Source organism: Notamacropus eugenii, chromosome 3, assembly GCF_028372415.1.
Source record: "Notamacropus eugenii isolate mMacEug1 chromosome 3, mMacEug1.pri_v2, whole genome shotgun sequence".
Lineage (NCBI taxonomy): Eukaryota > Metazoa > Chordata > Mammalia > Diprotodontia > Macropodidae > Notamacropus > Notamacropus eugenii.
Window position 1 is genome coordinate 333,255,701 of NC_092874.1, and position 24,749 is coordinate 333,280,449.

The 24,749-nt window shown below is 37.0% G+C and overlaps 1 protein-coding gene across 4 annotated transcripts in view; it reads left to right on the plus strand.

Moving 5' to 3' along the window:
* The window catches only part of B4GALT1 (beta-1,4-galactosyltransferase 1), an 84,832-nt gene that overhangs the window by 47,226 nt on the left and 12,857 nt on the right, over positions 1-24,749 (plus strand). For all 4 annotated transcript variants that reach the window (XM_072597038.1, XM_072597039.1, XM_072597040.1 and 1 more), the window contains one exon: positions 4,545-4,780. In XM_072597038.1, the coding sequence (XP_072453139.1) occupies positions 4,545-4,780 (236 nt within the window). The remainder of the gene's footprint in view (positions 1-4,544; positions 4,781-24,749) is intronic.

The following is a 24,749-nucleotide window of genomic DNA, read 5'->3' on the forward strand; positions in this document are numbered from 1 at the left end:
TTCCTAAGTAATGGCAGTTTAATTTTTGTATTATGTATTATAATACTCAATATTATATATTTTGACTGGTGGAATAGAGGGTGGGTAAACCATAAGTCTGCATGTTTTCAGATTTTTAAGTTAGAATTTAGAAATGTGACTTTGCTTTCTGGCCTCCCCTCCCTTTGATTTTCATCCATTCCCCTCAACACGTATACCATTTGACGTTGTGGTAGACATTAGTATAAAAGAGAGGGCATTTGTTATCAAGGGCCACATCCTCATTTCATACCATCTGCCAGTTTCCAGTTACTATATTTGAACATCCGAAATGATTCTGAATGTTTGGGACCAAACATTTGATGGCAAGAATACAAAGACTGAGGGAATAATCTTTTTTCTTTTCCTTTTTAATATTTTATTTTTCCCCAATTACATGTAATTTTGTCGTTTAATTTTAACATTCTTTTTTTCAAATTTTGAGTGCTCTCTCTCCTTTCCCTCCCCCCCCGTTAAGAAGGCAAGCAATTTGACATAGATTATACATGTGTAGTCATACAAAACACATTTTCATGTAAGTTATGCTGTGAAAGAAAACAGACAAAAAAGAAAACACCAAGGAAAATAAAGTAAAGAAAAGGTATCTTTGATCTGTGTTCAGGCTCCACTAGTTCTTTCTCTAGAGGTGACAGCATTTTTCATCATAAATCCTTCAGAATTGTCTTAGATCATTATGTGACTGAGAATAGCATGTTATTCATCATTATACAATATTTTTTTTATCATCACACAGTATTGTTACTGTGTACAATGTTTCCTAGTTCTGCTCATTTCACTTTGCATCAGTTCATGTTAAGTCTTTCCATTTTTTTCTGAGAGCATCCTGCTCATTGTAGCACGGTAGTGATAAACTTGCTCCAAGTTTCATGTACAGCCCTTTATTCTATTAGGCATATGAAAATGCTCATTTTATTTGGTGTTTAAATTCAGAATGAAAACAGCTCACACAAAAAAAAACAGCCCAAGGTACACAAGATACAAAGAATGTCAGAGAATCTCTCCCTTGTGTCTTGAAGGATTCAGGATACTTGAGTGTTAGCCATGGCACTGTCACTGACTTGCTGCTGGTTTTTAGAAGAATCATTTAATGTCTCTGAACCTTAGTTTCTTCAGCTGTAAAAAGAGAGGGTTAGATATAGTAACTCTGAGCTTCCATTTTTCATCCTTTGTGATCCTGGAATCTCTGTCTCAATACTTATCAACCTAATTGTCTTGTTAAGATCTCAGGCTCAGCATATCTGAAAAATAAAGCCATTTTCCCTCTTATGCCAACCCCTGTTCTCAAATTTCCTCATTTCTTTCCATTGATGGTGTTTTATGGTTTACAAAGCACTTTCCTTGCAACAATACCATGGGGGTAAGTGGTGTGAATTAGTCTCATTACTATTTTATAGCCGAGGATACTGAGACTCAAGAGATTAACTGGTTTTTCCCACAGTTATAGAGCTAGTAAAAGGTGGGGCTGGGACTTGGATCCAAGTGTCCCAGGTTGGGAAACTTCACATTTGGAATCTTACCTCTCCCTCTATCCCTTATCTATCACTACATGCTGTCAGTTCTTCCTTTGAAATATTTTTTGGCCTCTTTCTTCCTTCTTCACACTCCCATAATCTTTGGCTAGGCTGTTATCATTGGAGGCCTTATTCAGTGAAACAAATATTTTTAAAGTTTCTGCCATTGCAGAGCACTGGGCCAGTTGCTTGGCAGGATGAGGAAGTAGAGAGACGTTGAGTAAAGTTGTCCCTGGGGATTATGAGGGAACAGATAAACAACCCTTGTGGAGATATGACGTGGCAATTCCCTCTGCAGGTGCTGGATGGAACCCCTTCTTTTTCAGCAGCCACTGCTATTAAAGACCCAGAAAAGAAAATTTTTATCACCAAAATCATTGGCCCTGTCAGATGGCTTCATGGTTTAATACCAAACAAATACAGTTTTATCAATGGGAGTGACATTAAAGGAAATAAGTTAACATCTGCTTTGCCACTGCCTACTAAAGAGAATAAGACTTTTCCATCTGACCTATGGCTGAAATCTCTTACTGTTTTCCTAGACATAGGAAGTTCCTTGAGATGGGGAACTGTCTTGCATTTCCATCTTAGTATTTAGTTCCTTTTTATCCATTCATAAACACAAACACTGTCATATGCAATATTATATAAGTACTTTGGAGAATTACACAATAAAATACCATGAAGATTCAAGGAGAGAAAATTATTATTGTGGAAGTTAATCTTAAGTCTATTATATTGGAGTAAGTAGAGTGAAGGTGAGAAGACCTGCCTGTGAAATTATTTCATTAGTCCAGATATATCATAGTTCTACCTGATTTCAGTTTTTATTTTCAGGGATCTATTGTACATTTCTCTACCAGAAAAAACTTCCTCAAAGTCTACTTTTATTTTCTCTTACAGTTATGTTCAGATTCCTTATTTTGGCATTTCAGTTTTTAAAAATATTTTATTTTTTTCCCCAATTACGTTAAAACCATTTTTAACATTCAAAAAAAGTTTTGAGTTCCAAATTCCATCTCTTCCTTGACATTTAATTTTTTTAAATGTATTTTATTTTTTCCAATTACATGTAAAAACAATTTTTAACATTAGTTTTTTTAAATTTTGAGTTCCAAAATTCTCCCCTGCTTCCCTTCGATCTTCATTTAGAAGGTAAGCAATTTTACATAGCTTATACGTGTGCAGTCATGCAAAGCATATTTTCATATTACTCATGTCATGAAAAAATATATATCCAAACAATCTCAAGGAAAATAAAGTTTTAAAAAATGTGCTTTGATTTGCATTCAGACTCCATCAGCTCTTTCTCTGAAGGTGGATAGTATTGCTTCAGAATTGTCTTGTATGTCTGTATTGGTGAGAATAGCTAAGTCCTTCACAATTTATCATTGCACAGTATAGCTGTTACTGTACACAGTGTTCTGTTTCTGCTTGTTTTACTTTGTATCAGTTCATGGAAGCCTTTCCAGGTTTTTCTAAAAGCATCCTCTTCTTAAAGCATGGTAGTCATTCCATAACAGTCACAGGCCACAGTTTCTTCAGCCATTCCCGAACTGATGGACATCCCTTCAACTTCCATTTCTTGGCCACCACAAAAAGAACTGCTAGAAACATTTTTGTACATATAGGTCTTTTGCCTTTTTTTAAAAATCACTTTGCGATACAGACCCAGTAGTAGTATTGCTGGGTCAAAGAGTATGCACAATTGTATTACCCTTTGACCGTTATTCCAGATTGCTCTCCACAATGGTTGGCTCAGTTCACAACTCTACCAACAGTGCATTAGTGTCTCAGTTTTCCCACATCCCCTCCAACATGTCATTTTCCTTTTCTATCATATTAGCCAATCTGATAGTTGTGAGGTGGTACCTCAGACTTGTTTTAATTTACATTTCTCTAATCATTAGTGATACAGAGCATTTTTTCATATAGTTACAGATATATAACTTTGATTTCTTCATCTGAAAATTACCTCTTCATATCCTTTGACTGTTTATCAATTAGGGAATGACTTGTATTCTTATACATTTGACTGAGTTTTATCTTGGCATTTAAGGCCCTGTACATCCTGGTTTATGTGTTTATAAACATATCTGTCAATCTATCAGTCAATTTGTCTGTTATTCCTTAATTCCTTAATTAATATTAATTCCTTAATAACCATTTGATGAAACCAGTAGAATGTAAGGTCCGCAAGGACAGAGATTGTTTTTGTTTTTATTTTTGTGTCATCAACACCTGACATGGTATTTTCTACATAGTGGGCACTTAAGAAGGGAGGGAAGGAGAGAACAAGGGTGAAGGGAAGAAAACAAACATTTTAAGCACTTCCTGTTTTCTTGGCACTGTGCTAAGTGCTAGGAAGTAATAAATATTTGTTGAACTTAGCTTAAGTTGAACTAAACTGCTCGCTTTTTCTATCCTCCACATTCGCCGTACTCTTCATTTTTTCTTTCATAATGTCCACATCTTCTCTGTCCCTCTTTCTGATGTGTCAAACCCCACCTTGTCCAGGAAACCTTTTCTGTTATACTCCAGATGATAACAATTTCCCATATTCCAGACTGCCCATGGCATTTATTGCCTGATATCTTGACACCTGATTATAATAATTGAACACTTGCCAAACATCTTACTCACTTCAAGTTTCATATGCCTCATGGTTCATGAAAAATAAGCCTTGGTTCCCAGGTACACTTAAAAGAGTAAGGACTATTCCAAAGCTCTTTGTCTCCAACCTCTGGATCCAGGTATCTAATAATGTATTTTCTGGTGTTATGATAAGTTGCGTGGTGTATCTTTGTTAACTTGAACAAACATGAAGGAGGGACTTTTAATCTCTTTGACTTTGATAATTTAGAGTATATTTCCTATAACCTGGAGGAAAGAAGAACACATTTTTAGTTGAGTGGTGCTAGTGAATATTTTACAAATGAGTCCATGCCATTCTTCAACCTGCTAACATGTCCTGTCTTGGTTATACTTTTTCAGTTGGCCCATTAAAGGTGGAATTTCTGCACCCTGTGAATCTGGAAACCATAGAAAAAGAAAATCCTAAATTGAAGACAGGAGGTCGATTTACCCCAGAGGACTGCACAGCACTTCAAAAAGTAGCCATTATTATCCCTTTCAGAAACCGGGATGAACATCTCCGTTACTGGCTTTATTATCTCCACCCTTTTCTACAGCGTCAGCAGCTGGATTATGGGATATATGTGATAAATCAGGTAAGAGATAAAAGATATTGTGACATAGACTTCCTTTTCAACAGGATATTGTGCCTTGATGTCTATACAGAATTAATTTGGCTGTAAGCTTTGATACTAATAGTGTTACAGAAAAAAGAGTGAATGAAGAGAAGGAAATTCATAAATTGGAAGCAGAAGTGCAAACCCACACTTCACTGAACTGTTCTTCTATTCAGAGGTGGCTTTAAACCACTTAAACATTTTAGCCTACCTAACTCATTCATTTTATTGCCTAGGATCATGGGACTTGGAGGTAATCAGGACCTTAGAGATTGTTTAATTAGAGATTGAACTTTGTAGAGGAGGGAGGTGAGAGAAAGGGGCAAAGATAGTTGCTCAGCTGCACACAGAGCTCTACCCTGGTCTTCTGATCCCAGGCTTTAGTGCCATAGTTACCTTATTATAAACCAGTTACTTCTTTCTTGTCTCTTGGTGAAAGAATATAGGTTTTTTTTGTTTTGGAGTTTATTTATGCTTGGTTTTTACTATATATAAGTTACCAGTAAATTGCAATCTAGCACAGTCATATATCTGATCTCTGCTGTATACCATTTTTATTGGAATTTCTTAGAAATGACAGGTGTTCATTTTAAGATGAATTGGCCACCATATTGTTTTGAACTTACAGCAGCTTAGTGCCACTTAATAGAGTAAATAATTTTGTAAAAACCTTAAACAAAACTAGTGAATATCACCAAAGATATCAAGGAATAAACAAAGACAGCCCATATTAATTGAGCTTCTAATATGTACATGCATTGTACTAAGTTCTTCTGTGTGGGCTATTTTCAAGTCACAATGGTGACAATTGGTGACAATTCAGTCACCAAGATAAGACATTCATACCAAAAAGAAAACACCCCAAAACTCACTGGGTCACTTGGTTAAGGTATTGCTTAAGTTTCTTTGTCTGCAAAGTAAAAGTATTGAACTACATATAGGCCATATAAGGTCTCTCTAACTGAAGTTTTATAATTTTTTCAAAATCACACTCCATTTTAGCATATGATTGAATTGAGTAATGGATTGGGTAAATTCAGAGATGGAGAGGTCAGTGTAGCTTTGGATGGTTAAGAAAGACCCCAACCTAACATTGTTGAGTAATGAAAGAATGAAATGAGAGGGGTAGATGTGGGGGTCAAGGGAATTGAGGGGGATGGGAAAGGAGGTAGAGAATCACTAGTTCCAGGCAGATGAGTTGGCCTTTGTGCGTCAGGTAGTAGGGAGCCATGTATGTTTTTTAATACTTACTAAGTGACATGAAGCAAATTTAGGGCAATCACTTTGGTGGTAGCATGTTAAGAGGGATAGGTGGGAGGAAATAGATTGGAGGCAGGAGAAGAGGTTATAATACAGTTTGCGTAAGAGGTATTAAGCCCCTGATATAAAGTAATTGTGTAATTAGAAGAGTCAAAATAAAGTAAAAGAATCAAAAACTTAATGAATGCATAATAGAGGACAAAGGTTTTTAGGCCCAAGTCCAAATTAGTAGGAGAGATAATGAATCGAATAAATTGGGAGAGGTCGCTTGGCATGATGGATAGAGTGCTGGAGATGGAGTTAGGAAGGTCTCAGGTTCAAATCCTGCTTCTAATGCTTAGAAGCTGTGTGAGAGTTTGAAAGCTCTTAAAAATCTTTGAGCCTCAGTTTCCTCATATCTAAAAAGAGGACAACAGTAGATAGTACTTGACCTTAGAGTTTTTGCTGTGTCACTCAAATGAGAAACCATATGTAAAGTACTTGGCTACCTTTAAAAAGTATTATTAAAATGTCAACAGTGATAAGCACAGTGATTTCATTGACAAAACCAAATGAGCCTCGAGGTAGAACTATCTTTGAAGAGAATATGATTTTAATTTTGGATAGTTTCAGTTTGAGTAGATGGTGAAACATCCACTTTTGCTATAGACACCTGTGGAGAGATATACAAGCATCCTGGTTATAAATATTCAGTATCAAAATGCCCAGCACACACCAAAATCCATTAACTGTGTCTCATTTGTAAATTGTGGATGTCCTTTAAGGGTCCTTTCTGCCCTAAAATGGTAGAATTTTATCAGCTGTAACATCTTTGAGCTTCTGCATACTATTTTAAATTAAATATCATGGGCTGTTGTCTCTTATTAGGATATCCCTTCTCAACCATCCGAATCCTGTCTGTGGGGCCTCCAGTTTCCCAGTATCTGAGGTTAGAAACCATGGAACTCTCTTTGGCTTTTCTCCCTCATTACATGTATTCCAATTGTTCCATCAAAATGTTTCTCTCAGATTTTAATCCTTCCTCTCCATTTCTTATTGCCACCAGCTTCCTTTAGTGCTTTGTTACCTTGAGCGTGATAACTGCAAAAGCCTTCCCCACCTAAAGTTTCCTGCTTCCAGCCTCTCACTCCTCTAAAAGTATCCAGAATACTGCTATCAAATTAATCTTCCTAAACACCATCTGTATCGTGTTACTGCTTAGCCCAAACACCTGCTCTGGCTCCCTAACATATTGTTCTGAAAAGTGTGCTCTGGGGGCCCAAGACCCTTTCAGGGGATCTGTAAAGTCAAAATTGTTTTTATAATAATACTAAAATATTCAAATTTCTAATACACTAAATATTGAAAGATATAAACCACATAAACAAAAACTTTTTGGGAAGGGGGATACTGAGTAATGTTTTAAAAATTATTTACTTTGTTAAATATTTTCTTTTTTTGTTGTTAAATATTTTCTAGTTACATTTTGGTTCTCAGTAATTTTGAACAGCTAATAGAGTGCCTACTCTGGAATCAGGAAGACCTGAATTCAGTCTTACCTCAGATACGTCTTAGCTGTGTAAGTCTGGGCAAGTCACTTAACCCTATTTGCCTCAGTTTCCTCAGCTATAAAAAGAGCTGGAGAAAGAAATGACAAAGCACTCCAGTTTTTTTGCCAAGAAAACCCAAAATGAGATTACAAAGAGTGGGACTTGACTGAAATGACTTAACAACAAAATTTTAAGAGTGTAATAAGGAGAGAGGAGGTCCTGAGACCAGTAAGTTTGAGGACCAGTGACCTACAGGATAAAGATTAAGTTGTTCAGCCAGACATTCAAAGTTTTTCTTTAAAATGAACTCATTGTACATATCCAGCTTTATCTCACTATTCCCTAGCTTTTTTGTTTTCTACTTTATTACCCTCACTAGAGCTTATTTACAAATTCATTCCTCTTTTGTCCTTGTTCTGTACCCCTGCCTATGAAGAATACCTACCTCCTCTCTATTCAGTCAAAATGCTACCTCTTCCATGAAGTCTTTACTGGCTTTTATCTTCCATCCTGCCCTTAGTGCTGATGTGATTTCTCCCTCCTCTACTAAACCTAGCCATTTAAGGCACCGTCTAGACTAGTTTAGACATCTTATAGCATTAACCAATAGTTACTGATGTGTATGTCATTTATTCGACATCTGGTACCTACTGTAATATCCATAGTACTGTGTTAGGATGAAGAATATATGGTCCCCACTTTTAATGTGATCTAGTAGTGGAAATAAGTTCAAAAAAAGAATGTAAGGCATAGATAAGACATCTGAGAGGAGCTTCCCTAGGAGGCAGATTGTTTTGTACAGAAGGTAGTAATTAACTTGTGCCTGGAAGAATGAGTAGAATTTTAACAAGTCAGAGATATGGGCATAGGGTCAGCATTTAACAGTGGTATAGAGGTAGGAATGCATCATAGGATGATGAGTTGTTGGTCTGCGCTCCAATTTGGTAGGAATGTAGATTAGCTGGGGGCAAGGGATTAGGGGGAACACATGATGGAGGACACAGGACTGAAAATATATTGTAGTCCAACTGTGGAGGGTACTGAATGCCAGAGGTTGGACTACTATTTGGTAAGCAATGGAAAGTCAAGTCTTGAGCCCATGAATGGTGCAATGTGGTTAATCTGGCAGTTATGTAGGGTACATGAGAGTAGGGAGAAACTTGTAGCTGAGGAGACTGGTAAGGCAGCAGTCCCCCTGGATAAGAGGTAATGAATACATCAACTCTTAATAGTGGAAGTGGAAATAGTGGCAGCTGCTATTTTATACACTAATACCTTAAGGTTTTTAAAGCACTTTAAAAATACTTTCTCATTTGGGCTTTAAACAATTAGATATTGTTCTCTCCCCCAATCCCCAAATTTTACAGCTAAGGAAACTGATACTGATAGAAATTAAATAACTTGTCCATCATTGTGCAGCTAGCTACTAAGAGTCAGAGATAGGATTTGAACTCGGTTCTCTCCTGGCTCCCAGACCAGAGCTTTTTCTACTATGCAACACTACCTTTCATTGACACAGATGGTAAGGAGGGAGTGAGGGAGTCACCCAGTTTGGTTCATTGTACAGGATAGTGGGGAACCAGAGAGAAGAAGTCAAAAGGTGACTTGGAGTTGACACACTAAGTGTGGGCCATGAAGAGACATAGGGAAATCAGGAGAAAGGGGGGGTGGGTTTTGAAAGAGACAGTTCTGTGTTGGATGAATTAGAGCAGAAGCTCATGGAAGTTTAAGGCCAAGTCTTGTTGTCTTTTCATTCCCCCTCCCCGACCCCTGTGTCTAGCATAGTACCTTGTACGTAATAGGTGTACTCAATGAGTGTTTACTGAGTTTTGTTTCTTGGATGGAAGTTATCTTGACAAATAATGCTCTTAGCTTGCCCCATTCAAAGGAAGCTAAAAAGTCATATAATCTAGTCCATATTTGACTAAGAATACCATTTCCTGTTGGATCATTCTGCTCTCAGTTTATATCTGTCCTTTTAGTCAGTGGTACAATGTATAGTTTAGGGGTTTAATTGTTCTTTGTGTTTTGGTTTGTCTCAACTCCTTGACTTGAGGGTATAAGATCCAGGATACCAGGGACCATGCTTTATACATTTAGCCCTTCCATATCACACCTTTTCCCTTCAAGGTTTCGGTATATCACTGGTTGGTTTAAGAAATTAGATGGGAACTTTTGTGGAGTTTTGCAGAAGTCACAGATGACGCACAAAGACCAGCAGATGACGGAGAAAACGTTTAGAAACTTAGGCATAAAATATATGTATTGTATTGTATGATATTGACTCAGTTTTTTATAATAAGGTACTGTAAACACCCCATAAAGGAAAAAGAAAAAATTCACTTTTTCTTCTGGTATGAAGGGAGAGCCAAAAATTTTTCCAGATCATAAGGAGCCATGTCTGTAACTCCCTTGCCATGGGTTATTCCCACCAAACTTAAGCCTGCTGGGAGCACCTGGTAGGAGCTCAGTGAAAATGTGGTAGAAAACCAGAATTGAATTTTCCCTTCTAAAGAAACACAGAACCTTGATAATTCTCTAAAATGTTTGAATTTTTTTTTTTAATATGTTACTGGAATCTTTTGTTTTTATATCACCAGATTTTCTCCCAGCATCCTTCCCTTTTTCCCCCGTCAGTCCAGAGCCATCCTATATAATAAATACTATTTTTAAAGGAAAAAGAGGAAGAGGAAAACAGCAAAGCTAATGAATACATTGAAAAAAAATCTGAAAATATAAGCAGCGTTTCATACTCTTCTCCCCCCCCCCTCCACACACACACACACACACACACGAATGGGGTGAGGCTTCCTTTTCATATCTCTTCTTTATTTGTTTGGTTTTTGTAACTTTGCACATTCATTTTTTATTACTGCTACCTTAAAGTTTTACAGTTTTCTTAATCTTAATTAAATTTTTAATCCTCATTTCAAGCAATTGCTCTGTTTGAGGTTACTATTTAAAAAGAAATTAGAAGCCTGTCCTAGGATATAAGGAAGTAAAATACAATTTTAGTAACATTTTGAAACTTTGTTTAAATAAGTTAATATCACTAAATATGGTTAAAAGTTTTGGATTTAAACATCAAAAAGGTAAAGTATGGATTATTGTGTTTGGAAGTACACTGGGAAAGGGGTGGGAGGAGAAACAGGTTTACACCAAGGTTCTGGGCTGATTCCTTTCCAACCCCAGGATTAGAAATTTTATGGTTTGTTTGGTTTTTTTTTAAATCAACCCTATGATTTCATTGGTGAAAGAAATTTGAGGAATCTCTTTCTATCAATGCAAACTGGAAACCCTTCTGCCTCTTAGAATGTAGGTGCCTGGGGCATTGAAAAGTTAAGTGAATTTTCCCTTGGAACATTGGCCTTTTGTGTCAGAGGCTAGATTTGAACTCTTTCTCATTCTGAGAGGTCATGATATCACATTGCCATAAGTAAAATTATAAGGAAATTTCATATCACAAATCTAGGTTTGAATATGGAACTGTTCATTCATTAAAAGCTTTAGGAATTTCCATCCCTCCTTGGACTTTTCTGAGAAGTTTTTTCTAGTTTTCAATTTTTTTATCTCGTCTTTTTCACCAGGGGTTGTCTAGAAGGGGAAAGTAATTTTTTTCCTTCAAAAATAAGGGGCAGCCTTCATGAAGCCAAGATAAAGTCACCTGATAAATTTTGGATAAACCTTTGAGCCTATGGGTGGCATCTCCCCCTTCTCTACCCACTACCCCCGGCTGTCTTCCGTGCTGCTTGATATTTCCTTTGGGAAGGTGTTTCCACTCTTAACAGTGACCTTTCTCAGATACCACATTTGATGATATATGTTCAGAACATATGCTGAATTAAGCAGGTTGTGAGCTGTGCTTATTTACTAACTTAGTGATTCAAAGTAAATTCTGATTTCCGCATAGGTTAGATATTCCCTTCCACCTATGCCCAGGGCAGATCTTACTGCAGATTGCCTAACGTTGCTTCCAGTATCATTTGTTATTGTTTCTAAGGAGCCTACAGGTTTTCCATTTCTTAAGCAGAGCAAGCCGACCAACTATTTCCCAATTGTCTCCCTGACCTTCTTCCACTCCCTCCTATCCCCTAACACAGACACCATTGTGAGAGAAGGGTGCATAGTAAGAAAGAAAAGAATCATTTCTTCTTTAGTGCCCTAGAGGTAGCAGGCAGTTGACCTACATACAGATCAAAGAGCAAATGAATGTGACATAAATATACTTTCATATCTTAGCCACCATGTTCATATATCCTAAGCAATCTTAATATTTGCTCTGATCTCTTAGTGGAAATATATCCCTTTACTTAGAGACTCAAAGAAACTCTTCCCTAGAGATCTGCTTCATTTAAGAAAAGCTATGGTCTTAGTTTGCTGTCTATTCTAATCATTTTTTTTTCTCCCCCTCTTATCCTCAACCTAGTAAGCATTATTTGATATGTGTTTTCTATTTTGACAGAGGTTCAATAGGAAAGCACCTTATTTCTTTGCCGTCTTGACAATTTTTTCTTGTCTCTCTCTCCTTGCATCTGCCCTTCCTCTTTGTGTTTTTCCCTCGCCTTTTAGCAGGGGAATGTTGCTTTTACTTGTTAATCCTGTCTGTAGCAAAGCAAACCTGAAGGAAGAGTTACTGTGTGTGAACTCTCCGCCTACGCTCTCTCCTGTCCTCTCCATCTCCTAGAAAGAAGGTGTGCCTGGTCCCTGCTGCTGCTGCTGCTGCTGCTGCTGCTGCTGCTGCTGCTGCTGCTGCTGCCTTGGTAATGGTCACAAGCATTTACCTTTAAAGAGCAAAGAACATTAATTTAAGTCATGCCATAAATCATCCTCATCTGTTACTGAGATTTAGAAAACACGGATTAAATTTAGCATATACTGAGCTATATGCAGGAAAGCATTTATAAAAGTAACTTAGATATAATGGCTGATTACAAGAGGAATGTGATAGAATTAGAATACATACGCAGATTCTTGATACTGAGTGGAAATCTTTATTTACAACAATTTTTTTTCCTCTCTTGAATCTTTATAAAGTTGGCTGCTTATACTTTGCCAAAAAATTAATTCATATTATGTTGGCATGCTAACATCAAGTCACTTGGCTTCCCTGGGCCTTAGTTTCTTCCCTTGTAAAATATGAGGTTTGGGCTTAGAAGGCTTACGAAGTCCTTTCTAGCTCTAAATGTGTAATCTTAAGAACCTGGCTTAGTGACCCTTGATGTTAATAAACAAAAGCATTCTTAATAAACCAATATTGACCTTAACATTTTAAAAATAAAACTGTCTTTATGGTCTCTTTTTTCTCCTCATTCATTATTCTCTCAGCAGTACCCCAACCCTACCTCATCTCTCTTATCACCTGTTTTCTTGTACAACCATTTATTTGCTTAATTGTGTTTGTTCCTGGAACATAGTAGGCACTTAATAATGATTATGGATTGTTTTATCCTCTTCTCTCCTTCTCTTCCTCCCTCCATGAGAAAAAGCTAAAAATTTATATTTATTGCTACAAATGTATGATATAAGCTACAGACAAATTTGAGTTATATGTGAAGAATACCGATTTTTACTCTGGTGAGGGATTGCTATAAAAAAATGTTAAGTGACTGCCCCTGGAGAACTTAGCGATTTATTCTAATTTCAATTTCTTGCCCATTGGCATAAAAGATTAAGGTCCTAGAGTTTAGTTTTCTACAAAGTTGAAACTGCTACTGCTAAATAGGGGATCTAGGAGAGACATTTGTGTATATTCCTTCCCTCTTGGGTTAAAAGTAGCCAGTTATCCACACAATTCAATAAATTCTATTCCCTCATTTTACAGAGGGAACCAGGGTTCATACAGGTCACATTACTATCTCCAAGACATTTGGTCACCAAGAATCAAAGCTGAGATTTGAACTCAAGAACTGTGCCTCTAAAACCAGCTTTCTTCAACTTTGCCACCTAGAAAATATTGGTGTAAGAATAACTATATGTACTTTGGTGGCAAGAAGAAGCTTAGAAGTTAATTCCCAGAGCATGGAGACTATTTCATTTATGTCTTTACATCCTCAGTACATTACCTGGTACGTTATGAGTGCTTAATAAATGCTTTCTGAATTGATTGACTGGGAGCCCAAATCACTTTTTAGCAAGTTAGTAAGACAGCTGCCAAGGTGTACATAAGGTGATACTAGTTCAGCTCCCCTGAACTAATTCCAGTCTGGTTTGCTAGAAAGACCAGATCTCTCTTTACTGTGCGACACCTTTAATACAGTACTCAGCAGTGCTACCCTGGGTAGCCTTGTCCTTGTTCCACCGTAGTGTAGGGAAAAAGGCAAAAAACCCAGAAAACATTTGTGGGAAGTTTGGAGTGTGGTTGTGGGGTAAGAATTCAAATAGCTAATTGGGCCCAGTTTTTACCTCTGTATGTTTGGAGACTCCTTTGTTGTAATTACGTATAAATGTGCAGGGACTTAAAATGTTTAAGATTTCATAGATAAGATTAGAGGTACTATTACTGCAAATGAAAAGCTATGCTAAAAATATCTATTTTCAACTGAATACTAAAATAATTTAAATATGATCAAATATAATAGTAAAGTAACAATCTTATTTATATAGCTCTTTATGATTTGCAGAGTGCTTTTCATATCTTATTTGATATTCATAACAACCCTGGGAGGTAGATGCTAATATTATCCTCATTTTACAGTTGAGGGAACTGAGGCAAATAGTGGTTAAGTGACTTGCCTAGGAGTCACATGATTACTAAGTTTCTGAGGTAGGATGTGAGCTATAAGTCAAGCTCTATTCACTGGCTATAAGTCCTTGGCTATAAGTCAAGCTCTATTCACTGTGTCACCTGTCTTCTTACTGAACTTTTCACTCAGCCTTTTAAATTTATATTTTTAATTTGTGCATCTCATACTAATATTTTCTGGGATCTTTGGAAGAATCTAATCTAGTTAATTTTGATTTACCTTTCTTATTTGAAAAGATTACACATGTATCGAACACATAAATGGACAGTTTTTTTTTTTAAATGAGGACTGGCACATATGTAACAGTTTTCTTTCCCCTCCACTATTCCTTCAAGATTTTTCAAGCACTTATTTCCTCCTTTTTTAGGGATACTGACTGATACACTTAAATATTTCTAGATATCTTTTTTTAAACGTTTGTGCCTGAGGACTCCTTAAAAATTTTTCCTTTGGAGTCATGTAATGCTTTCTAGCCTTCTTGCCCTACCTCAACAGAAATTAATGGACTTTAAGAACATTTTCATCTGTATCTGGTACTGGTAATTCGACAATTTCTTTCCAATCTCACAGTGGACAATGGTCCATATTTGTTAGTGGACAGCCAACCCTGTTAAAAAATTCAGATTTGCTGGGGATTTCCATAATTTTGTTTTTTTTTTTTAATCGCTAGCATTTCTCCATATAAGTACACCTACTTGTATGGATGGTAAAATCTTTGAAAGTTTTTTTTAAAGGTTTTGGTTGGTTGTCTCTTGTTTTTAAAAGAAAACAAAAACCATAACATTTTACCAGGATTTTTTTTTTATCTTCCCCTTAATTTTTCAGGGCTCATTGACAGCAAAGGTCAGTTTCCTTTGTATATTTCCATATATGTAAGACTATCAGATTTTTCATATCATCTTTGATGTTGGCTTAAGAGAGGTGACATGATTGGGGACCCATATTATACTTCATATTTTCAGAGATTTCTCATATTTTTCCCCAATTCAGAATTTAGATCTTGTTGTAGCTGAATAATCTGGGGTTTTCACTTCTCTTCCTTAGAGTATATAGAAGCGATTGTCTCTTTCTTACCATTCAGATTTTTGGAAAAGGTTCATTCTCTTACTATCTCAGTGGCAAACCTGTATCTATTGCTCCAGTATCAATAAGTACAGATGGGATTATCAATGAATTCTTTAACTATTTATTATTGTTGTCATTGAATCATGTCTGACTCTTCCTGATCCCACTGGGATTTCTTGGCAAAGACACTGGAGTGCTTTGCCATTTCCTTTTCCAGCTCATTTTGCAGATGAGGAAACTGAGGCAAACAGGATGAAGTAACTTGCCCAGGGTCACACTGCTTGCTAGTAAGTATCTGAGGTCAGATTTGAACTCAGGAAGATGTTTCTTCCTGACTCTGAACCTAGCAGTCTATCCACTGAGCCACCTAGCTGCCCTTGTGGGAGTGGAAAAGAGAGGTATATGAACACTTGGAAAGGTAGGGAGGAACTAGGTTATAAAGGGTTTTAAAAGCCAAATGAGATTATTTTTTTTAAATCTGAATCTGGAGGTAATAGGGAACCACTAGAGTTTATTGAACAGGGGATGACATGGTCAGACTTGTGCTTTATAAAAATCATTCTGATAGATGAGTCAGTAAAGATTTATTAAGCATCTCCTATGTGCTAGGGACTGTGCTAAGTGTTGTAGTGAATTGACTGGAGTGGGGATTGACTTGAGGCAGGGAGACCATCAGAATGACTATCACGGTAGATCAGGTGTGATATGATGAGAGCCTGGACCAGGGCGTACTGCTGTCGAGCTCTGGCCTCTCTTCCTCCTTAGCCCTTTGTCCTTACCCTTAGACTCTTCACACATACATAGGATGCCAACCTGATAGCAGCTCGATCCTGTCATTCTTCCCTCACCCTAGATATAGTATTCAGATCTAGCACTCCAGCCATTTGACTATGACGATGACCAGAATGAATTTTAGAAGGGTTTATGTATAAAAGAGGAATCAAATTACAGCATGTGTATGTACACACACGTGTATGTATATATAGTACAGACAAACTCACAATACTTCTATGAGTTATCTATGTAATGTCTAATTTGACAGCTTTAATTTTGCTAATTATAAGCTACACTTTCCAAATAGGAATTGGGTCTAGCCATACTTTGGCTGTGGTGACCAATTAATCAATGACTGGAGCCCCTGAAAAACGTGTGCAGTCTTCTGTCATGTATAGCCTGAAATAGCATTGTTCTTCCCCAGAACTCTGCTTACCACCCTTGGCTTCCATCCAGCTTTCAATGGGTCCTTGGATTTTGCACCACTTATAGGACTACCACCTTCTACTGGAAATCACCCTTATTCTAGTCAAGTGCTGCCATGCTTCCCACACCCAGCCATGTAATGGCTATATGAATTCCTGTGATATCAGCAGCATCCAGTGATTGCAGAGTTGGAAGAAAGCTCAGAGGTTAATTAGTCCAAACCTTATCTAGAAAAGAAACCCCTCTGTGGCACACTTGGATGACAAATCCAGCTTTTGCTTATAAAACCTCCAGTGACGGGGAAACCTGATGCTCCCGGAGTTAGCTAATTTGTTAGGCTTATTGTTTATTATTGTTTATTTATTGTTAGAGCTTCATTTGTTAGGAAGTTTATTTTCATATTCCCTCAGGGAGAGCCAAACAGAAGAAAATCTAAATTTCTAAATTAATTTTCTAATATCTAAAATTTCGATGTGACAGGTCTTCAGATGCTTAAAAAAACCCCAACAACACAATTCAAGTTCTTCAATCTTCTCTTATCCAGGCTAAACAAGCCTACTTCCTTTTAATCAGCCTCATGTCGTATGATTTCAAGGCCTTTCACCATCATTGTGGCCTTCCTCTGCACAGCTAATCTTCTTGCTTAATGTAATCCTTAAACAGAATAAAACAGAATATAGTACTACATTTGTGGTATGGTGTGGTCTGTTATGACACCTGAAGTGTAAACCAAGACTGTGACCTCCCTAGGCATGGATAATGTTTTGTTGTTTAATCATTTTCAGTTTCGTCTGAGTCTTCTTGACCCCTTTTGGGGTTTTCTTGCAAAGATATTGGAATGGCTTGCCATTTCCTTCTTTAGCTCATTTTACAGGAGAGGAAACTGAGGCAAACACATTTAAGTAACTTGCCCAGAGTCACACAGCTTAGAAAATGCCTGAGGCCAGATTTGAACACAGGAAGATGCCTCTATCCACCTAGCTACCCCATTTGGATACCTTGCCACTCTCGTCAATTCCACATTTCAAGAGCTGCATACAAACCTCACGCCTAGTTGTCTACACCTCATCCTGCCATTTACTTATAAGGCCCTATATTTCCACATAGCTGCCATGTCTGTCATGGTCTCTCATTTTAATTTCATCACTTGGTTTGCATAAGCCCATTGGGAGGTGTGATGGAGAGGCTCATACTAAAGCTTGGCACTACTTGGGTGAGGTTCTGCCAGGAAGCTAGGACCTAATTGCCACCATGCTGATCATTGGCAGTAGGGGAGCTGTGATGGTTTGTAACTTAAAACCCAGACTACTAAGCACAGTTCTCCTAGGAATTTCACACCATGCCCATCATGACTATCCTATGACTTCCCTAATTCCTTTGAGGTGAAAATCCATCTACCTCTAGTCCCATTTTGGAAGAAGTCTGAGAGGATAGGGCAGGAGAGGCAGGTAAAGAGTATTCCCAGTGTTCATGCTGATGGTCCAGCTTTGCTGGGACCATCCACAACAGGATGCTAGCCCTGGCTGTGTGTAGCCTGTCAAGCTCCTTAAATAGCCAACAAGTTAATGCCACTGTGAAAGTAGAGTCCCCTCTCTATCCCAATGAGAAGGTTTATCTTTGTGGCCAGAAGCAACTACCCAAATCTCTTTCCTCATTGCCTTTTCCTTACTTGAACCACGTCATTTACAAGACCATTCTGAAACAATCTTGCCAACTCTCCAATTGTTTTTGACAAAATCTAGTTCTGTTTTAGCTTTGAAACAAAATGCAACACTCAATAAGACCACGTATCATAAAACAAAAGGAAATTTACTGAACCATAGTATAGAAAGTATACATAGTAAAGATTGTTTTGATACAGTTGGGCACAGTTCTCTTCACTTACATATTTGCTACATGTGGCACATGTGACCAGAAAGATGTATTAACTCACGACAGTTTGTCAGACCTAAGGATCGCTGACTACTTGGGTTTTTTTATAAGCCTATTATAATCACAAACATTTTATGAAGCCCTAGTTTCTGGGACCAGTTAAGTCTCTAGGACAGTGTCATTGCCTTTTGAGGGGAAAACTAGCCTATGTGGCAGGAACCTGGGGCTCTGTTAAATAAAACAATGAATCCATTGTAATGTTTCCAGTTGTGTGAATGCTCACGCTGAAAATTTGATAATCGGCAGCTTCTGGTGGTTTGAGCTGTCTTTTACAGTCTGACTGTATCTATAGCATTTTGCTGATTTACCAGACTGTCAGAAAGAGGAAATAAGTCTGACGTGAGTTTTTCTGGATGAAGTCATGCTGATACTTTGTAATCTCTACTTCCTTTTCTAGACAGCTGGCTTTGAATAATTCCTGTAATTTTATCAGGACTTCAGATTAAGCTCATTGTATTGTATTTCACAGTTTCTATTTTATTATCTTACCTTTTTTTGAAAATCAGGACATTTGTCCTCTAGTTCAGCACTGCTTTTTCTAATTTTCCTAAAAACTCCTTTGGCTGCATCCTAATAGTTTGGTATACTGTCTCATTGGTAACATTTTCTTTGTTAAAATTATCTGATTTGTTCTTTGATCCACCAAATACTTCTTTAGGATTAAATTGTTTGGTCTTTATTTAAATTTGAATCCTTTTTTAAAAAATTTCTTCATTGGTTACGATTTTTATTGCATTATGGTCATTAAAGAATGTATTTAATACAGAGATATGAAATTCAAGGTTAGCAAAACAAGTACTGTAGGACTAGATTAAAGTGTGATTGGGAAATGTTTAACAAAATAAATAAAAAATACTGTAAAACATAGAAAATTTGTATTTGTAGTTTTCTAAGACAGTCTGCAGCCTTCAAGGATCTGTTTCAATTAGAATTTGACACTACTGGTTTAATAATTCATCTTTTCTTCATTTGTTTCGTGTGTTTTAAGTCCTGACTCAGTCAGTTTTTATCAAATTACCCTGCATCACTGAGTATATGTATTTTTTTTCTCTTCCCATTCAGTAATTGTAGGAAATCCATCTATCATATCTAATTTTGCTAAAATTCAATTAAACACCCGAACTTCTTTCTTGTTTAACCTTATTAAATTTGTCTAGTCTGAAAGGGTTTCCCCAAACATTTACTTTTTTCTCCTTGTACTTAGTTTGCTTTTACTTTTAAATATTTAGATGCTATTCCATATGGTGTGTATACTGATGTTATTTTATTGTCTATGATGCCTCTAAGAATAATATAGTTTCCCTACTAACTTCTTTTAACTATATATTTTTATTGTTGCTGTTTCTGAGATCACAATTGCTCTCTGCTTTTTTCAATTTACCTTAGGCGAGATAAATTCTACTCTAGCCCATCATCTCAACTATGTGAATCTTTACATTTCAAGTGTAAATCTTGTAAATAAAATGTTATTTGGTTCTGCTTTCTATTCTGTTTGCTCTCTTTCTCTCTTTTATGGGTGAGTTCATCCCATTCATGTTCATGCTTATGGTTGCTAAGTCTACTTTTTCTTGCCTTTGTCCAGTCACCCTCCTCCCTTCGAAGAATGTGGTAAAAGATTCATATGATTAACAGTAATGATTTGTAATTGAAATGATTTGCCTCTGTTCTGCTTCTTCTCTTGTTTTCCTCTTGCGTAGACCCTGATCACTGGTCCTTACTCTTTCTTTACCTTTTAAAAAAATCAATCTACCTCCTTTCACCATCCATCCTCTGAGAGACAGACAGACACCTTCCTTTTATAATTCAGATAAAAGTGAGATACATGTACTGTCTCTTCTCCCCCTCCATATTTGTATATCTGATCTTAAGAACTAGGAAGTTCCATTTTTTTCTTCCTCCTTTATAACATAGTGTCTTCCTTGGCCCCCTCCCTTTTCTTTCCTGTGTTTTGACTATCAAAACAAACCAGTCTCCCCTGCTGCCGCCTCTCACAACCTGTGCTTGTCTTACTGTGGTGAAATTCTGAAGGTCTTCTTGTTCCATCTGTAAGTATTTCATCATCATTTGGCCCCTTCGCATTATGAAAATTCTATTTTACCTTTCTCATTTTCTCTTGTCTACTGTGTTTGCATTTCATAGCCTACCCAGCTCCTCTCAAGGAGTCAGCCAGTGAGTGACCTAGTGGATAGAGCACTAGGTCTAGCATCCAAAAGATCTGAGTTCAAATTTGGCCTTTGATACTTGCTACCTGTGTACCCCAGGAAAGTCACTTTACATCTGTCTGTCTCATTTTCCTCAACTGCAGAATGGGAATCATTGACAGCATCTTTCTCACGGGGTTGTTGGGTGATATTTGTAAAGCATTTAGCACAGTGCTTGGACATAGTAGGCACTTAATAAATACCTGTTCTTTTCCCTTCCCTTTTCAGGGTGCTGAGAACTTTCATTCTCTCTGGTTTGAGGGTCTCTGGCCCCTAGGTTCAATGTGGTCAGAGTGCTGCTGCTGCTGCTGCTTCTTACACCCCCAGAGCATCCTCTTAGCACTTCGGCTTTACGTTGGCAGACTTCTGGCTTGCTTGCCCTCTTGCTAGCTTTTCTGTCGAACCCCTTTCCCATTGTCTGCAGGCTTCTGGTTGTCTTTTTGTGCAATCCTAGGCTGGCATGAAACTGCTTGCTGTACTTTCTCTTTGAATTTCTTTATTATTTCTTAACCTTGAGAGCTACAATCAATCATGAAGTCATCTTAGATCAGAGATTCCCTCTATGCCAATCCCTTCATGTTAAATGTAATGCCCCTTTATTTAGAGTTAGCAGCTTGATTTAAGAGACACTAAGATTCCTGAACTTTCTTTTTTAATATTTGGGGGGAGTTAAATTTTTGTTTTTAATATACTAATTCCATGTAATTTGTTTCCTTAGTGATAATCATTTAAAAACTGTTTTGAGTAAGGGTCCATAGAATTCACCAGACTGACAAAAGGAGGTCTGTGACCAAAAGAAAAAAGATTAAGAACCCTTGGTATAGTGGGAAGAGTATAGACTTAGAATCAGGAAGACCTGGGTTCTGAGTGCCACCTCTCATACTTAGTAGCTGTGCCCATAGGCAGGTCACCCACTGAGCCTCCTCAACTTTCTCATGCCAGCCTTGCCTTCCAGAGTTGCGGTAAAGCTCAAAGCTCCAGTGAGGAAAATTGAGTTTAAAGTGTTTCACAAAACATAAAGTACTGTATAACTGCTGCTCCCACCATCACCACCAAGACCTCCTACTGCATCTTATTCCACTTTTGGATAGACAACTCTTAATTGAACAAATGTCATAAGTTGTTTTTTTTTTTTTTTAAAGGTACTTAGCACAGTACCTGGAACATAGTAGATGCTATATAAATGCTTATTCCCTTTCCCCTGAGAAGTTTTTCCTTACATGGAACTCAACTCTGTTTTTCTGAAACTTCTGACCATAATTCCTTATTTAGTCCTGCAGGACCAAACAGAGCCACAAGTTCTAATTCCTTTTTCACTGAAAGCTCTTCAGGTCCTTTAAGACAATTCCCACAAAGTGAGTCCGTCAGTACTGAGACCTCTGTGGTAGAAGCAAAGATTTTTGCTGGGCAATCTTTGATCTAGGAGAGGAACACGTGAGAACCATGTTTCTAGGACACACAGTTACTGTATCATGTGCTTTCCAAGCAACAGCTTGAAATCCTTGTTCAAGGGGGCGATAAAACCAATAAGCAGTTTGCCATGCTGTCTGAGGGGATCTTCTCCCAGAGTTTCCTTTAGTGCTCAACACAGACTACTTATAAAATCACTTCATCATAAGACTGATCCAGGAAAAAAAGGGGAGGAGGGCATGAATGTTAATGGTGTGACCAGCTATCTGCTTTCTGCCCTCATTCATTCTCTTCTGCTGGGTATGTATGAACAAAGGTATCTGCTAGGTATTTTACAAGCCCTGGCAATCATAGTAGTCTGATTAGATAAAACTGAACTTGTACTATAATGTAGTATCAGACAAAACTATAAATTAGGACGTTTCTTTTTGAAACTTAGTTTTTTATTGGTTTCTCTTGCCTTTTCATCATTGTCATTTCTGAGTGTTTCTTTTGCTTTCCATATCTAATAAATCGTTCTTTGCATTAAAGAATTTTTAAAAGAGGGGGGGGAGAAATTCAGTTCAGCAAAACCAACTCAAATACAGAAACTGTAGATGGTAATGTCTTAAAATACTGTATGTAAATATGAGTTATGAAAAAATCACTGCTTTGAAAACAAAAAATATGTGTATTTGTTCATTTTATATGGGTTGATTTCACATAAGTGCTCATGCTGGGAACTGAATTCTAAATACTTTCTAATACTAATCAAAGGAATCCATTCAGGGCTTAACTGTTGACTTTTAGAAAAAGTGATTTTTAGAGAAATGCTTTTACTTGTACATCTGGCATTGGAAAGTTGATGTTTATCAACTTATTTAATTTGGAATGATATCTTATATTTGTGTAAGACTTTATAGCTTGTAAAACACATGTAAACTTATTCTGTAATGGGGTTGCCTTGCATCATTGGATTTAGACCTGGGAGGGACCTTAGATATCAACCCCTACATTCTACTGAGAATGAAAATAAGTCCCAGGGAAACTAAGTGACTTTTTAAAAAATAGATTATTATTGAAGTCTCTTGTTTTTTATATCACCTGTATTTCCCCATCCCTCCAATAAAAATATTTTTTAAAAAAGAAAATAATTAGCAAAAGAGATCAATATCATGAAAAAGTCTGACACTATGTGCAGTATTCCAAACATGTGGACAACTCCCACGTCCCTTTCTGCAAAGGAGTTGAGGGAGGTATCTTCTTGTCTTTGAAGTCAAGTTTGTTCTTTGTAATTAATATCACAGCATTCATTTTTAGTTGTGTGGTAGCGCTTGTTCTTTGTATTTAATTGTTTTAGATGTTTTCCTGACTCTGATTACTCCACTTTGTATCAGTTCGTGTAAGTCTTTCCATGTTTCTTTATTTTCATCATGTTAATTTTTCCTTATGGAATAGTAATATCCTATGATAAGTCATATACCATACTTTGTTTAGCCTTTCCCCAGTAGATACTTTGTTTCTCATTCTTTGCTGTCACAAAAAGTGTTGCTGTAAATATTTTGGGACATACAGAGCCTTTCTGTCAGTGACCTCCTTTGGGTATATTCCTAGCCAGTGAAATCTCCCCTTCAAAGGCTATTGATATTTTGTTGTCTGTATAATTCCAAATTGTTTTCCAGAATGGTTGCACCAGCTAACAGCTCCACCTGTAATGAGTTAGTGTGTCTCCAGCATTGACTAGTCCCATTTTGTTGTCATCTTTGCCAGTTTTCTGAGTGTGTGGTGTAACTTCAGAGTTGTGATTCACATTGCTCTAATTAATAATTAATACTTGGAGCATTCTTTGAAATGTTGATAGTTTGCAATTCTTGTTTTGAGAATTGTTCATATCATTTGACCACCTGTGACTTATATTGTTTAAATTTAGGAAACCAATAATATCTCACATTTATAAATTTACAAACCTGGGTTATTTTATTTGATGTTCATTAAGGTGAATGTTATATACTCTCCCAATTTTACAGGTTGAAAAAAAGGAGAGTTCAGTGAATTAAGTGACTCATTTATGGTCAATATGGCAAATAAGTATCTGAGTCAGAATTCAGACTTGGATCTTCCCAAATCAAAGTCCAGAACTCTGCCCCACCAAGGAAGGGAACAGCTGAATCCCACAAAGCAAAGAAAGAAATTGCTTAAATTGCAAGCAGTTTTATTTTTTTTTCTAACATTATAAAGAAAGAAGTTATATTAACGTTTACACTTAAGGAAGTTTCCATAAGTTTATCTGACATTTTTACAATATCAACTAATACCCGGAGGTTTCAGGAAGGAGGACAGTCTACTACTTCACTGAGTTTAGTGTTAAGTATCTCATTCAAGTCTAGAGAGAGAGTTTCCTGGAAAAACCCAATGACTTTGTGCTGCTTGAGAGTGAAAATCCATCCATAATAGGTCCTTCTTTAGAGTCCTAAGACAACCTTTTAAATGTCATCTCTATACACTACCACTTTGAGACAGGCAGAGTGGCTGCTGAGGTTTGTCCTAATGTTTTAAAGATAAAGAGGTTAGATAATATGACGTAGCATGAGTTTTACATATTTGTTCAGTTATATCAAGGGTGAGTCAT